Raw genomic sequence first — 15948 nt, 5'->3', positions numbered from 1 at the left:
TATATATATATATATATATATATACTGTGTGTGTATGTGTATATATATATATACACATATATATATATACAGTATATATATATATATATATATACATATATATATATATACAGTATATATATATATATATATATATATATATATATATATATATATATATATATATATATATATATACAAAATATATATATATATATATATATATATATATATATATATATATATATATATACACACACACACACACAGTATATATATATATATATATATATATATATATATATATATATATATATATATATATATATATATACTGTGTGTATGTGTGTGTGTATATATATATATAAATGTATTTATTTTTCACAGTACACCCATATATAAATTGTATTAGGTCAAATTTGTATCAAGGCATTGATACTAAAGGACAATATTGCTGCAATTCACCTTTTCTACAGCAAAAATAATGGTAAATATTATAAAAGGACCTAGAATGTGAGAATTTATTCTATTATTGGCAAGTTATTAGTATAATGTTGGTTTAGTCTAAACTCATAACATGTAATAGCCAATACTCAATGATATAAAGTAAAAGGGCAAAAAACAATAGTTGGCAAAATATGATGTAAATAAAGTTTGATGATGATAATTATTAGGTTTATGCTTTATTTAAACTTTTTTATCACCACATTATCTGTGTAAAGCTGCTTTGAGACAATGTTCATTGTTAAAAGCGCTATACAAATAAAAATGAATTAAATTTAATTAAACTGAGGGAACAAATTGAGGTTTGTAAATTTTGTGTTTTTGATCTTAATTGAACATGATTATTTACTTTGAACAAAACCTCAGAAAAACAAACTCTGAGCTATATGTTCTGGGATTCAACTAATTTTAAATAGGTTGTTCACTGTCAGATTTCTGTGGCTTTTAGCATTGATTTCCTACATTTTTCCCTAATACTCTAAAACAAAAATATTTAAATACCTCTTTATTTTAAACCGTCTGGTCTAGTATTTCTTTTATTAGATAAATGCATTCTGACCATACTGTAATATATATATTTTAAGTATAGATTTGTATGTATAATTAGATTAAGTGCTAAATTGGCTGTGATGCTTTTATGGCAGTTATAATAAATCTTATAACAGTCCATCGCACATTAAAACAAAAAACAAAAAATAAAAAGTTAAATAAAAAAAGCTTTTTCCACTGGAACATAAATCTCTATAAAACAAATGAAATGTAATAGTTTTCGTCAAATATGTAAGTCTATTGTTTCCCTTTAGGATTATTATTCCTCTAAAACCACAAAGACATTGTATTAATTATAAATTGGCTGAAAAGAGAATTGAGCTTGCTTTGGCACACCAAACATTGTGCAACCGCAAGCTCAGCATTTGCACGATCTCATCTTCCAGATGCTTATGCACCGCAAGAAAGAGTGCGGTAAACAAGCTTTTGTTATGAACAGACCTTTCCAACCATATATGGCTAAAAATAAATGCGCTGGTGTAGGGGGTTTTTATGCAGAGTTCCTCACCCGCATTTTTTCATTTTTCATCCACATTTTGTCAAGGCTTTGTTTCTTCTCCTTCTGCACATTCCAGACTATTTTAGGGCGAAAACTGGTTGCAAGCTGTGATGTTCTACAATGTACTTTCAGAAAGCATCCAAGATTGATGAAGTTGAAGAAAAATGAATGCGTTCAGAGCCTCAGGTGGTGACCTGCCAGACCTGCACTCACTGTTTTTGTGTGCGCGGGTGTGTGTATATGCTACGCGTTACTACTGCTAGAGCATGGTGTGCTCTGAGTGCTGCCGATACTGTGAGCCGCACTGCTGTTCTCTGATGCAGGAGGAGACCTTGGTACGCTTTGCCTCACTGCTGAGTCACCTAAAAAGAGAGAGAGAGAGAGAGAGAGAGAGAGAGAGAGTTGTAAGCTTGTTTTGTTATGAAAGGAATAACACACATTTAAACATATGCTTATCCTAGCATAACTGTACCCAAGTGGTGTGCATGACGCAAAGCAGAGCTATTGTTATTGTTTAACTGCAGGACTGGAGTGTGTTATTCCACTTATACTGCAGCAATTTGCCAATGATTACAAGATTTAATTTATTAATGAACAATAATTCATGCAATTTAATGGTTTAATGTACGATTTAATGTTGTGGAACATCCAAAAGACAGGTTAGTATACGTTGATGCTTATGTTAGAGCTATGATAAACACTCATTCCCAACCCACTATCCTGCTCTCTTCCTCTCTGTCTCTTTCCCTTTCTCGCTATCATTCTCTGTCTCCTGAATAGTTACCAATGTGAAGAAATTCGAACAGGACTGTTGCACCAGAAACATAGATATTATAAAATAAATCTCCCTTTAACAACATCACTACATCAACAATCAAGTGTTTTACTTTGTTAAACTACACTGTTTACCTATTTCATGACCTATTTCATTAAAGAAAAGATAAGTGCAATTATAACAGACATCAGATGAATTTGCACTGATCCTGTGATCAGTTTGAGCTGATCCCATGTTAGACCTGATCACATCTGAGTATGTGTTTCTCCCACCATACACCAGAATTGTTTTTCTCTATATGTGTGTGTGTGTGTGTGTTTGTTAGGGGTGAGAGGAAAAGCGTTGTGCAATGTATAATGCCTCAGTGGGTTATCTTTAGGAACTTTCCTGCATAACGAAAGATAGTTTAACTATGTAAAAAAAAATGAGAGAGAGAGAGAGAGAGAGAGAGAGAGAGAGAGAGAGAGAGAGACACACAGACAGAGTGCAGATAAAAATAAAAGCAAAGTGTGTTTGTGTCCTTGTGTGTATGACTGGGCTCTCCATTTCTAAACCCACACTCGTCTACTCCTTTTTCAGGCCCCACTGCCGGTAATGTCTGCCAGAAATGTTCTGCCAAGTGACTCAAGCTATAACAACCCCACTCCTTTCACAGCCTACAGAGTTAACAAGTTCCTCTTCACTTTACATCCTCTTCTCTTCCTCCTCACCTTGCACCTTCTTCTCTTCCTCTTCACCTCACATCCACATCTCTTCCTTCTTACCACATATCCTCTTCTCTTTCTCATCACATCCCCTATTCGTTCTTCCTCACTTCAAATTCTTCTCTGTTCTTTCTGACCCGACATCATATTCTCTTCTTTTCATCCTAAACTCGCAACATCTTATTCTTTCTCACTTCTCGCATCCTTTTCAATTTATCCCTACGTTTCACATTCGCTTTGCTTCCTTCTCAACTTACACCTTCTCTTCTCTGCCTCCTCCCAACTTACTACCTAGAAGATATGATTGTTCCCACATAGAGCAGGGTCACACAAAAATATTTCAGTGGTTAAGCTCTCAGCGGTCTACTAATCACCAGAAGGCTGTGATTTCATGTCCTTCACCACACACTTAACATGTACTGATTGTTGGTGAGAGCATTTTAGGAACTTTTAGAAGCTTTATTCATGAAACGTATTGTATAATGTTAAGATGTTAGAGCACATTCTGCAAAGACTTTAAAGGAGCAACATTTTATTGTTGTCGTCTTTCCACAAAAAAAAAAAATTCAGATAACAGATTAATGGTAGCATGCCAAATGTGGATGTGACTCCTCCTGCATGCAATTAATCAATCACTGTAAAGAATAATGAAGAGAAACGCTGGGGCAGTGACATCATATTCTCCTCTTCTTTCATCCTAACCTCACAACCTGCCTTACTTCTCACATCCTTTTTATTTTATCCCCACGTTTATCATTCACTTCTCTTCCTTCTCAACTCGCACCTTCTCTTCTCTGCCTCCTCCCAACTTAATAAAAGACACCATAAACATTCTTAAAGTGTATAAAGATGTTCTTGCCCAGAAAGTGCTGTGTCTTTCCAAAATGATTTCATAATTTTCTAATGTGGATATGCAATCATAGACTTGAAGTTGTAATTATTTTGGGGAAAGATGTGCTACCATTTAATGCTAAAAACTAGGGATGCACCGAAATGAAAATTCTTGGCCCGAAAACCGAAAGAAATTATGCCGATTATTATTACCATTGCATTTATGGCTATGACTGTGTACTAACCTTACTAAAATCAAGGCATTTCAATTTTTGTTTCAAAGAATAAATCAATTACAAATTATGAAAATATTTATTTATAGCACATTGCAACAATGCACAGGATAATACTAATTAAAATTCAAACTTAAATGTTTAACTTAAATGCACTCATGTGTACATTAAATAATAATGTACAGACTCTCTGGCCTGCTGAAAGGTTGTAAAATTAAATATGTTCTTTCATAAAAACAAAGTGCATTCAGAACAAGTGCAACTGCTTAAAGATACAACAATACAGCACTATCACTGGGAAACTTCCTGCCTTTTCGAAAACGTCCGCCACAGACGGAGTGCGCATGCTCGGAGGGGTTTTGCTTTTCAGTGCCGCGTTCATCTTATATTTAGCATAGCGATTGGGATGTTTGGATTTCAGGTGATAAATTAAACCCGACGTGGAGAAAGTCTTTGCAGACGCACCCCATCTTGAAATTTCGATTACATGTTTTGCAAACCGCTATCCGCGGGTCTTTCTCAGATATACTGAAATACGTCCACACCGACAAGCACGTGCAGGCAGCGGTTTCTGTTTGCGTCATCACAACAATCTGTTTCGGCCGTGTTTTTTCGGTGATCAAAGTCTTTCAGCCGAAAACCGAAAATGCACTTTTGGGCCATTTTCGGTGGCCGAATATTCGGTGCATCCCTACTAAAAACACAAGAATTGTAGCCCAAAGTACCATTATTGCACATTATTTCAAGTAATTTGGCCTTCCACCATGGAAATTTTAGCCACATTTGGCATGACTTGACCTTTATGCACCTAAGCAACACCGTATCTATCTTTCAAACAGGTTGGAAACAGATTTGATGAGATTTTCAAAAACTGCATGGCTTATCTCTGTCTAGAAGTGATTGTTTCTTACACAGGGGTAAATCTTGCCATCCAATATAGTGTGTGTGTGTGTGTGTGTGTGTGTGTGTGCTTTGACATTTTCCTGCAAGGCCTAAAGAGACCTTCAAGGGGAATTCCAGTCCCAGTTCTATTGTACCCAGAATATCCCAGAATGCCTTTTGGACCATTAATGCCCACCTCCAATGGCTAAAAACAGTGGAGTATCCAAGTTTTGGCTAATAAACAGGAAGCAGTTAGATCACCATGAGTCGTATGTTATTGTTATTATTCTGTCAGCACTGGGTAGCTTTTTCCATGATCAAATGGGAACTTTTCCCAATTTCCTGTTTTGACAGACTGATAACCTTCTGTAACCTTCGGTTAGAAATGCATGAATGGTAAAAATCCAGGTCAGATGGGTGAGCATGCGAGCTCTTTGGTGCAACAATATAAAAGCTGAATCTTACCCGTGTGTGAATAGATGAACCAAAGTGCTCCTGTAAGAAGAGCTCCAATGAGAAAGGCTGCAAAGGCGATGCCCACTACAGTCGGAGTGTCCAGGGCATACACGTGAGCTGTGACAGAAAAAAATATATCATATACTATCAAATACAAATAAACATTCATGCCAAAATAATTATTCACCTGCAAAAACAATTTAGAAAAGAAGCTCACATATAAAACCTTTTAATGTGTTTTCCATTATGACTTTTTTTTAAGATTATATTGATTCTTGCATGTTTAAAATACTTTTTTAAAATGTTCTAACATTTGTACCAATTTATCTGTGGTTCACTGGTGAAATGCTCTGAAGCAGACTCATTTAAATCAAACTCAATCAATGCTGCTATCACATGTTGATATGGATTCTACATGTTTATATTCTGTTTTAACCACTATATTACTTGTAATGTACTGTTTTCAGTCAATAAGACCCCTGCTGTAAATGACTATTTTTGCTAAATAATGATCTATACAGAAAATTACGAGAACTTACTGGAAGGGGGGTTATCCGGAAAACCTGGTGGCTTGTGGGTTGTAGACTCTGGGGGGAAAAACAATTCTGGTTAAAGAACAATTAAAAGCAACACAAACAACAAGTTTTGCAATTACATGTCAAATTGAGCTTCACTCTCATCACGGCAGATGGCACAAATTCCTCTTAGAAATCACATGTTGTTTGGAATTGAGCCCACAGGAACCTGCAGAGATACGAGAGCTGGCAGAAGCTCCTCATTCCAGAGAACAGGCCAAACCCCTGAGCAACTCCTTTGCCTGGTGATCCGAGCAGATGGGTTTCAGGTCTCTAATTAGCTCTAATGATCTACGATCAAGCTGCACAATAGTTCCTGTGTAGCTGCGGGCATCAGGGTCACACTGGCACAGTGCCACAAACTGGGCACAAAGGCAGCTATTCTGGGAACACCTTTAGGTTTTCATCAGTGCTGATGGCCGATGACAGACTGTCAATTGAAAACACACACACACCCTGTCCTCTCTGTCCAGTTTGTAATATGGAAAATGCAGTGCCATGTCATTAGCAGATCTGACCATACCTGAACTTTTGAGTGCAAGTAGTGGGGGGAGTGGTACAGTCCAGTACATTTCTCACAAAATCCAAAGAACACAAATGAATTCAGTACTGGAGTTAAAAATAAATAAATAAATGCTGCACAATCCACACATGCAACACACTAGAACGTTAACAATTAAACAAATCCCAGGACCACTTAAAGAGATTTATGGAATGCTCCACAAAGGCAGGGAACACAAAAGGCTACATGATGAGTAGGTCCCTAAGAAACGGTCAGCCAGATGAGCACAGAGGACTATTCACTCCTCCAAACATTTGAACTCCCAGCTCTGCTCCACCTTGTAGCTCTAATAAAGACATTAGCTGAGGGGATTGGCCCATGCAACTCTGGACTCAGTGTTTCTGACCAGAGTTGAAACACTTTATGTGCTGTCTTTTGTGGTCAGCCTGGACCTCAGTGGAGAAAGAAGAGAGGAGAATGGCAAGTAAGGTCATGCATGTATGCCTGTATCCTAGCTAGCTCGAAACATGGCCAAACTCTGCTTTGTTAAACACTCCTACACAACATTGCTCTATACTTGCTGAAATGCTGCATGGGTGAGCCTGGGTGACCAGTAATATTGCTGTGTTTCAGAAAGTACTATATTTTTAGGAATAATATACACTTTCTATAAATTCTTTTGCCCTGAAAATTCATGTGGACCACTTTTGTTTTTATCCTTTAAGATTTATTTTGTTTAGAACGATGCAGTTAGAACTTGGTACAGTTCATTAAACTCACTATATAGATTAAACTCAGGCCTATATAGATATATATTTAACTAGCTACTAAAGTCAAATGCTTAAAAATAAGCAATATGTGTTATTTAATTAATGTTATATTCATTTCAAGAGATGGACAGTAAACTATCCCGACATAATCTTACATTAAACATACTCTGTATGTATGTGACAAATAAAATTAGATTTGATTAAACTAATACTTAGAATGCTAAGCAGTAGTTTAATGTAAGTTAATGGTATAGTTACCTGCCATTTGATTAGAAAATCATGTATGGGTTTAGTTATGCAGTCTTTCAATTATGTCCTTAGGGAAAAAATCAGGTAATAAAAAAAAGCAGATAGAGGAATAGTTGTTGGTGTCGAGTAGGCTAGTTTGAGTATTTCAGAAACTGCTGATCTCCTGGTATTTTCATGCACCACATCCCATGACTGGCAGTTCTGCAGAATAAAACATTTTGTTGATGAGAGAAGTCAGAGCGGAATAGTTCAATGCTGACTGGTTTAATGCTGACAGGAAGACAGCTGACAAAATCTGGGCAGTGGAAGATTGACAAAACTGTCCCATTTGTGTGAACCTTTGTCGGCTGTTGCCTCAGATTCCTGTTCTTAACTAACAGGAGTTGAACCTTATGTGATCATGCTGTTGTAGTCCAATCACTTCAAAGTTTGACATGAATTCTGAGATGCATTTCTGCTCACCACAGTTGTACGAGTCTGAGCATTTTACTCCAACCACGATTGCACCACTTTGGGTAAACCCTAGTGATTTCTGTGGATGAAGATTTGAAGGAGATCAGCAGTTTCTAAAATACTTCAGTCTGCCAGACACCAAAGACCATACTTTGTTCAAAGTCACTGAGATCACATTATTTCCTTATGCAAACTAAATAAATAAGCTTTTTACCTGCAAATGGAAAATATATTGAAGTGCCTTGCTGCCATATGATTGGCTGATAGGTAAATTGCGACTGTGTACAGGCCTTCTTAATAAAGTGCTGACTGAGTGTATTGTAACTTGCACCACTTACTAGAATGCATAAAATGCTGTAATCAATCTGATTATCGCATAAGTGTTCATATGAGCATTGGGATGTTCTAACACTGCTTCATTTTTAGTAAAAGGTATGAGATTTGATCATTAAGGAGTAAAAGTAAAATTTGGTCAGCATGCCCAAACACTCCTGCCTCCAGCATTGGGATACTATCCAGGATTAACCACTAGTCCTTTTCAAACGATGACTGTTTTCTTTGCCATCCCTGCATTAAAGATGTCTTTGTCTTCAAAGCACATCTCTGGGACTTTACTCATTACGCCTACGTCATGTTGGCGTTATTTTCTAATCCTCACCAGGAACGAAAGATCACAACTCCAGCAAATTTAACATAATCTCTTGACTAGTAAAGCATCTGCAAATTCTGCAAATGTAATACATACAGTTCAGTGCATTGAAGGTGTGGGACTGAGGAGCATTTTAAAAGTGTGTTCTGAATTGTACTGACTCATACTCTGCTTGAATACAACAAGCAAAACAAGGCTTATAACCCGCTTAGAGGTTCACACAAGCATAGTTTATCAACTACATCTGAATGAGGTTAATGTACTAATCGCTGGTCACCATGCCTCATTTCATACACACATCAAAATGGGTGATTGGCATGCTGAAATCCTCAGCAGTGCTATGAGTCAGAATTGGCTCACTCTCAATACACTCCAAAAGCATAGTGTAACTGGGCCAAGAGTGAAGATCAAGCTGAAATCAGCCAAGCTCCGATTAGGTCATTATTATAAAGACGTGTTGCTTTGGCGCCTATCCAGATCTCCTGGAGAGCAAAAGGGGAACCAAATGGATGCGTGTGTACGTATACGTCACATCAGGGCCCCAAGCCAACTTGGTGAACTCCTTGCTCAAGACTGAAATCAGATGTTAATCTTTTCAAACTGTCAAATATTTGTAATGTGATGGTGTTTATGAGTAACTGGTTAGCTGGTTTCAGGCATTAAGTAAACATCCATTAGAAAAGAACGATCACTATCACACTTTTAAAAGGCAACGATGGAACACATTTTTTTAAATTGAGACCTGTCGTTTAGTTAATAAACACCCATAATAAAGGAAACAAAACAACACATTAAGATCATGCTCACTACCTGAAGAAAAATGGCTTTGGTACAAAACAAATAGGCTGGACAGCAGTTCAGCACAGCTGCCATTAATTTTCATCATTATAGTCTACATTTTCACAAAAGGCAGCTTTCCCCCCTCAGTACAGAATGCTAACTTGTAAATATTTATTATATAAGATCAGGGCCACAACTGGTCTTTGAGTAGATCAGTGGGATTGGATTTTTGGGTGTAAGATTGGAAGATACACACCCTGCACCACAAGTCCAGTTGGGAAGATAACATTTTTGGCCAGCATAAAGTAATTTCAAGAGCGAGCTAGATAGCTTAAAACTAGATATATTGTTTTACATTTAATATTTAAAGCCCCAATTCACAAATTCCTGCTAGAAAACCAAGCTGCTAAAACCTATTAATTCTACAGTGACTGGGAGTATTCATACATATGGGTTTAAATTAAAAATAACAGACTTCAGAGCCTTCACTGAAAGTGGAATGGAAGTTTTCCAAAGAAGTGATGATATCTGGCATTTGTTTCAGTGACAAACTAGGGGAAAATAAGACATGGCTCTCAAAGAATACGCAACAAACAAACCAGCCTTGTAGATCACATAACAGCATAACCAATTAGCTATAAGATATAACCATGTGAGATCAATAAAGCATTTTGTTTGTCATGCTCCATTTCCCAATGTATGACGATGCATTACGTCAAGGCTTTCTCTGGCTGTGCTCCCAAACCCATCACACACTCCTTGTTCCTTTAGAGCATCCATCCCTCTCCCACTCCATCACTGTAACTCTTAGTCTCGCTGTGCCGGGAAGAGGAGTGCCTCAGAGGACGGCTAACTGAAACCAACTGCTTTTTTCCATTCTATCCGGGACAAATCAGCATTGCTGGGCCCCCTGCTCCGTTTTTCTAATCAACCACACACAGCAGGGACAGTTCATTCAACAAACACACCCACATATACACAATATGTATAATACACTGCTGCACACTAACACACTCCAGATGTAGTAATGTGCCATGATCCATAACAAGCGAGGAACTCTGTGATGCATCCACTCCACTCACATACACTAGCTGTTACTCAAAATGTCTTCCTTTTTGCTTTTACATTCTTGCATACTCGCTTGCTTCTGGAAAGGAAAGAATGATCAATCAGCAATACCGTTGTCAAAGCCCAATACTGAGGTTTGCTCTGACTTGTATCTGGATGAGGACCCAGGTAGTAAAGTCGAGTAAATGCAGTGGTGGGTGGTCACAGTCAGCCAAGCCTTCTCTGCCGGCCTAAACACTATCAGAAGCACTGACCTACATTTACAACCTAAATTCTAATATTTGTTCCATGAAAGTGTATTAATTTATTCCCAACAGTTTATTCTCTTCATTTCTTGGCGTTTCTCTTGGCTGCACTGCTTCCAGTACGTGTATATTAGATTTTTTTGTCTAATCAGATTTCAGCATCTATGTGCTGCTATGTCACTTTAATCTGACCAGGCCTTCAAAGTCAGTAGTGCTGGTCTTTTTACCATAGAAAATATTATGAACGAGTCTGTTTCTTTAACCAATTAGATTTCATAATCGCCTCACAGGGCCAGAATAGCGTCAGCATTTTTCCATTCTCTAATTTGTTGGTCAGAGGGAGACTGTTACAGCCAAGTTCGACTGGCAAAACATATGTCTAGAGCTCTGCACCCATTAATACATCAGAGTTAGACTTTTTTATGCCTACCAATCGGGTTGGCCAATCCCAAAGCTAGCTAGCTTGTCTCAGCTTGGGAACGGGTTTGTTTGCCGCTTCCAGACCAGTGAATACAAGCGGTACCACTGGATTACAGCCTGTGCAAATTATGAGTATACATCTCTGGTGAGTAGGTTGTATTTTATTTACATTTTAATGTTTTTGTCATGTTATTAGACAAATATTGATTATGAACTGCTCTAGATTATGTAGGGGGCACAGTTGTGGTTGTAATGTTGTTATATTGCATTTTTGTATAGTAATGATGGTTTCTATAATTGCGACGTGATAGCGGTGGTATTAAGAGGTGGATTAAGGATTGAGGTGGATACATCCCCACTGAAGGCCCAGGTAACAAATGCACGGCCCACCACTAAGTAAATGTAACTTCAATAAGGACTGTTCCTGAGAAGAAAACTTAAATACCACTTGTGGTAGTTAGATATAGTTATCTAACTGTCTAGCTAACAAGCTAAGTTAACTGGGTAAAAAACTATTTAGAAGATAACTTGGCAAGTAACATGTCTATGTGGTAGTTTAGCTAGCTAGCTATATTTACTACACAGTAAATTATTACCTGTAAAGAAAAACCTTGCTTAATTATGTAGCAAAAATAGCTAGCTAAACTTAATATCAATTATTATCTGGAATCAAAATTACTTCATACTCTGGTAAGATACCAATGTTTCCGCTTTTCTATACAAATTGTTCAAAAGGTATTTTTGTGTAATTTTTTAAATGATGACTTGTAAGCACTGTAATAATGCAGAAGAAACACACTAGTTTAAAATTAGCTTTGCTTCAATACACCAAAATGGTGGGTAAAATCTAATCTACCAGTTGCCTTCTGTTTACCGTGCTGGCTAGTAAACTGTATACCAAACAGTTTGTAGTAATTTCAATCCAGTCATTGCAATGCAGAAAAACACAGGTTTTAACAATTAGATGAAAAACAGTCAAATAATATTTGTGTTTGAATTATTCACTCAAATAATGAGACACTATTTATTTTATGGCATCCTCTATTTAATGTCTTACCAGGTCTTATTTCGTGTGTGTATGCTTTATCAAAATCATCATCACCTTCAGTGCCGTCGTCATCACTGATGACCACCAGTGGCTTTGTGGAGGTTTTGCTGTTCATCATCATTTTGATGATGGTTTCCCCACTGACATTTGTACAGGCATCATTAGGGTGCATACACTGTATGGAGAGAAAGAAAAAAAAAAGCTGTAATCAGAGTGTGATCTCCAACATGAATTCATCACATAGATTCGGGAAATGAAAAATACCACATACCCTAACATAGATCGGAACAGTCATTGTGTTTGATCCTTCTAGTCAGTTTAGATCAGTTCCGATCCTTTTAGCCGGTGAGATTAAAAACGCATTTATGTGCGGCATGAATGGCGTAAAAAATGAGCAAAACACAAACAAAAAAAATGAAAGCCATGTGAGTTGGTCTGAGTTTTTCTATCCTAGAGCAAAGTGAAAATGTTACTTTGATCTGTAGACTTAATATACACATGATTCTTATTAACATTTGATTACTCTTATGCTGGTCCAGACTGTACTCACTTAACATTGTTAACCTGAGTAGGATCTGACTTACAAAACCCATATACAAACATGGACAAATTTGTCAGTACCCTCCCATGAGCACATTTCTCATTAGATTCTTGAAACTGACAAAAGTAATTGGCATCCATCATTGTTTATTCTGTATTTAATTAAAAAAGCAGACTTTGTGTTAGATTTTTGATTTAATAGAATATTAATATTATATAATATATATATATATATATATATAATATATATAATATGAAGACATAATGATAAAACTTATAACCTAATATTTGGTTGCATAACCTTTAAAGACAATCAGTGCAACAAGAGATTTCTGTAGTTCTTAATGAGACTTTTGCAACTGTCAGCAGGTAGTTTGGCCCACTTTTAATGAGCAAACTGCTCCAGATGTCTCAGATGTGAAGGTTATCTTCTCTAGACTTAATGTTTCTGCTTTTTCTATAGATGTTTGATAGCATTTAAATCAGGGCTCATAGAAGGCCACTTCAGAAGAGTCCAGTTCTTAACCATACTTGGGTGTGTTTAGGTGTAAGCATTGTGGGACAAAAGCACTATGGCTTGTCTAAATGCATTTTTATGATTTTCCTTTGACATTGGAGTCAATCTTCTTCCACTGAGCCCACTGTCTCAAAAAAGTGTCAAAGGTGAATTCAGACAAAATACAAGGGATCTTTGCCTTGGAGTTCGGCTTGTATCATTTATTTTTAATGTTTTTCTTATTTCTTTCTTTACTTTTCGCATTATATATCTTTCTGTTTAATAAGGAGTCCATTTTTCTACTGCAAATCTTTGCAGTGAGGCCATCCTCAATCCCATGGACCTTAAGCTAAATCATATTTGCAACTGTAGTCATAGTAACATCATGCTGCATGGAGATGTTCTTCTATCCTTCACCATAAACATGCATGTCTATAATTTTCTTTCTGATTTACAGAAATCTCAGTTCTTTTCTTATGATAAAACTGAACAGAAGAGAGTGTAATTTTCTTTTTTTGCACTTGAATGTGCAAAACCTTATGAGCACTTATAAAGTAAGAGAATGAGCACCAAATCTGCACACATTTGCATTTTAAACAGGGACCTCACCTTTATTATAGACAAGGAATGTGGACACTGAGCAGAATATACTCTGTATTTAACATTGTATTTATTTTGATTGATGAAGGTTGAAGATGGAATTAAGAGGGACAAATGGATAGAGAATATAGTATTGAGATTTATATGTCCTGCTCTGTTGACGCGAGGGCTGACTCTGGCAGCTGGAGTGGATTAACCATTGCCAAGGTGCTGATGTGAAAAAACAAATGTTCGGAATGAATGGTGAGATGGCAGTGTGTGACAGAGCCAATATGTTGCTGCTCTCACTAGGAACCATAATGAAAGGTGGCAAGGTAGGTGTGTATATTAAACAATTTTTTTTTTTTGCTAGATATGGAAGGCAGAAGGAAGCAGGAAAAAAATATATATTTTGAAGATTGAGAAGAGAATGATAAGCACAAAAAAGAGGAAAAAACTAGGAAAGAATGAGTAAAAGGAGAGGAGAGGAGATGCTTGAGGAAAAAATAAATGAATAAAAGCTCCATACCTCTGGCAGTCCTGGATGCATGTGGTGTTTTTTAAAGCAGACGGACATCTCACAGTGCAGGAATAGCAAAGGCACCTTGAACTTCGACCTGAATTCAAAGCTGAAGCGCTTCTTATCCACTTTCGAAGAGTAGTAAGAGACGGACTCGTCCGTGGGACAAATGTTTTCAATGAGTACGTAATCAGATGGCATCTCATGATTAGAATTTGCAGAGATGAAACATGTTTGTATCATGAAGCTCAGTTCAGGATCTGCTTTAGTGGCAGAGATCTACATAGAAAGAGAGAGAGCGAGAAAGAGAGAGAGAGAGAGAGAAAGAACGAGAGAGAGCGAGAGTGACAGAGAGAGAGGAACCCATGATTTATATGTGGTATGTATTTATTCAAAATACAGATTCTCATAGTAGTATGGCCAGTATCATAAACTGGCTTTTAAAAGCAAGTGCAGCAGCAAAACTTTACAATATAGTCATACAGTATCTCTCTTTCTCTCTCATGCTTTCTTTCACTCTCACAAACACACACACTTCAAATATTCTTTGATATTTCACACTTTGATATAAATCACACACAATTGAATTTCAACAAGAGACAGAAAGAAAGCAACAGTGAGCATTAGGGACCCCCATTGTTCCTTCTCTGTATGGAGGGATAAATGAAAAAAAAACTGATAAAAAAGATGCCTTTTAGCGAGTTGATGAATCAAAGGTTTACAGCTCAAAAGTACCAAGTCATACTGCTGAGTCAGTCCCATATTTGATCTTTTTTCACACATACTCCTCACTTCCAAGAATCACAAATTCTTACAGATTCAAAGGCAAATCTCCTCTTCCAAACCTTAGAGGTATTATTCTAAACTCAAATTTCACCCCCTTTTTCTGTCTATTTACATAAAAAAAAGAGACAAACAAGACACACTATCCGTGTGCTTAAAAATAAAAGATGGTCTTTTCAGCACTTGCACTGCAGTTAGTATCAATGTTTGGACCAACAACATTTAACAACGCATGCCTCACTCACTTTTTAAATCTCAAGTGCTTGTGTCACTATCGATTTTCAGTTCTATTTGAAAATAAACAACTGCATGGTTAGATAGTAAACCTTTGAGATATCAGCTAAAGCCATTATAAAACCAGTAATTGTTTTTATCTTTAGATGTATGAGAATTCAAAATTAAACTTCGCAAGTTTTGAACATACAGATCTTTGTCAAATCATTATATCCAGAAAAAATTAAAGATTAAGAAATGTAGACTTTTCTACAATAGTATCTGTTCTACCGAAGTGATCCTTTTTAATTGTAATTGTGAAACCATCTATGCAATAAAGTACAGTAGTATCATGTAATGTGTTGTTACTGTTCTCTGTATTTTACCTCCACAAAAACAGGCTTGTTGTCCATGACCTGGATGAAGGAAGGAGGTTGTGGATGGTGGAACAGGCTGGTGTTGTACAGCTCCATGCTGAATGTCATGTTTTCCACAGGTTCTTGCTTAACATCTCGTCGAGGCCAGGGAAAGTGAGGAGAAGCATCTTCAACCTTACGGTACGTACAGTTAAACTGGAGACGGAGACAGAGAGAGATACTATAAATTACACATTTTTGGGCTGCATTATGTTCAGGAGGGGGTTAGG

The 15948-nt window shown here is 36.8% G+C and overlaps 1 protein-coding gene across 5 annotated transcripts in view; it reads right to left on the bottom strand.

The window, feature by feature from the left end:
• Positions 1-331: 331 nt before the first annotated feature.
• Positions 332-15948, bottom strand: part of tgfbr3 (transforming growth factor, beta receptor III) — a 90115-nt gene continuing 74498 nt past the window's right edge. For 3 of the 5 annotated variants that reach the window (XM_046854918.1, XM_046854915.1, XM_046854919.1), the window contains 6 exons: positions 15689-15874; positions 14316-14585; positions 12181-12346; positions 5952-5999; positions 5422-5529; positions 332-1893 (listed from right to left, as the gene is read on the bottom strand). In XM_046854918.1, the coding sequence (XP_046710874.1) occupies positions 1775-1893; positions 5422-5529; positions 5952-5999; positions 12181-12346; positions 14316-14585; positions 15689-15874 (897 nt within the window). In that variant the 3' untranslated portion in view covers positions 332-1774. Of the gene's footprint in view, positions 1894-5421; positions 5530-5951; positions 6000-12180; positions 12347-13791; positions 14018-14315; positions 14586-15688; positions 15875-15948 lie in introns of those variants that run through there. The other 2 variants (XM_046854920.1, XM_046854921.1) reach the window with 2 other exon arrangements.

This window comes from Silurus meridionalis, chromosome 1 (assembly GCF_014805685.1).
Source record: "Silurus meridionalis isolate SWU-2019-XX chromosome 1, ASM1480568v1, whole genome shotgun sequence".
NCBI lineage: Eukaryota > Metazoa > Chordata > Actinopteri > Siluriformes > Siluridae > Silurus > Silurus meridionalis.
This window is presented reverse-complemented; position numbering and strand designations above follow the sequence as displayed.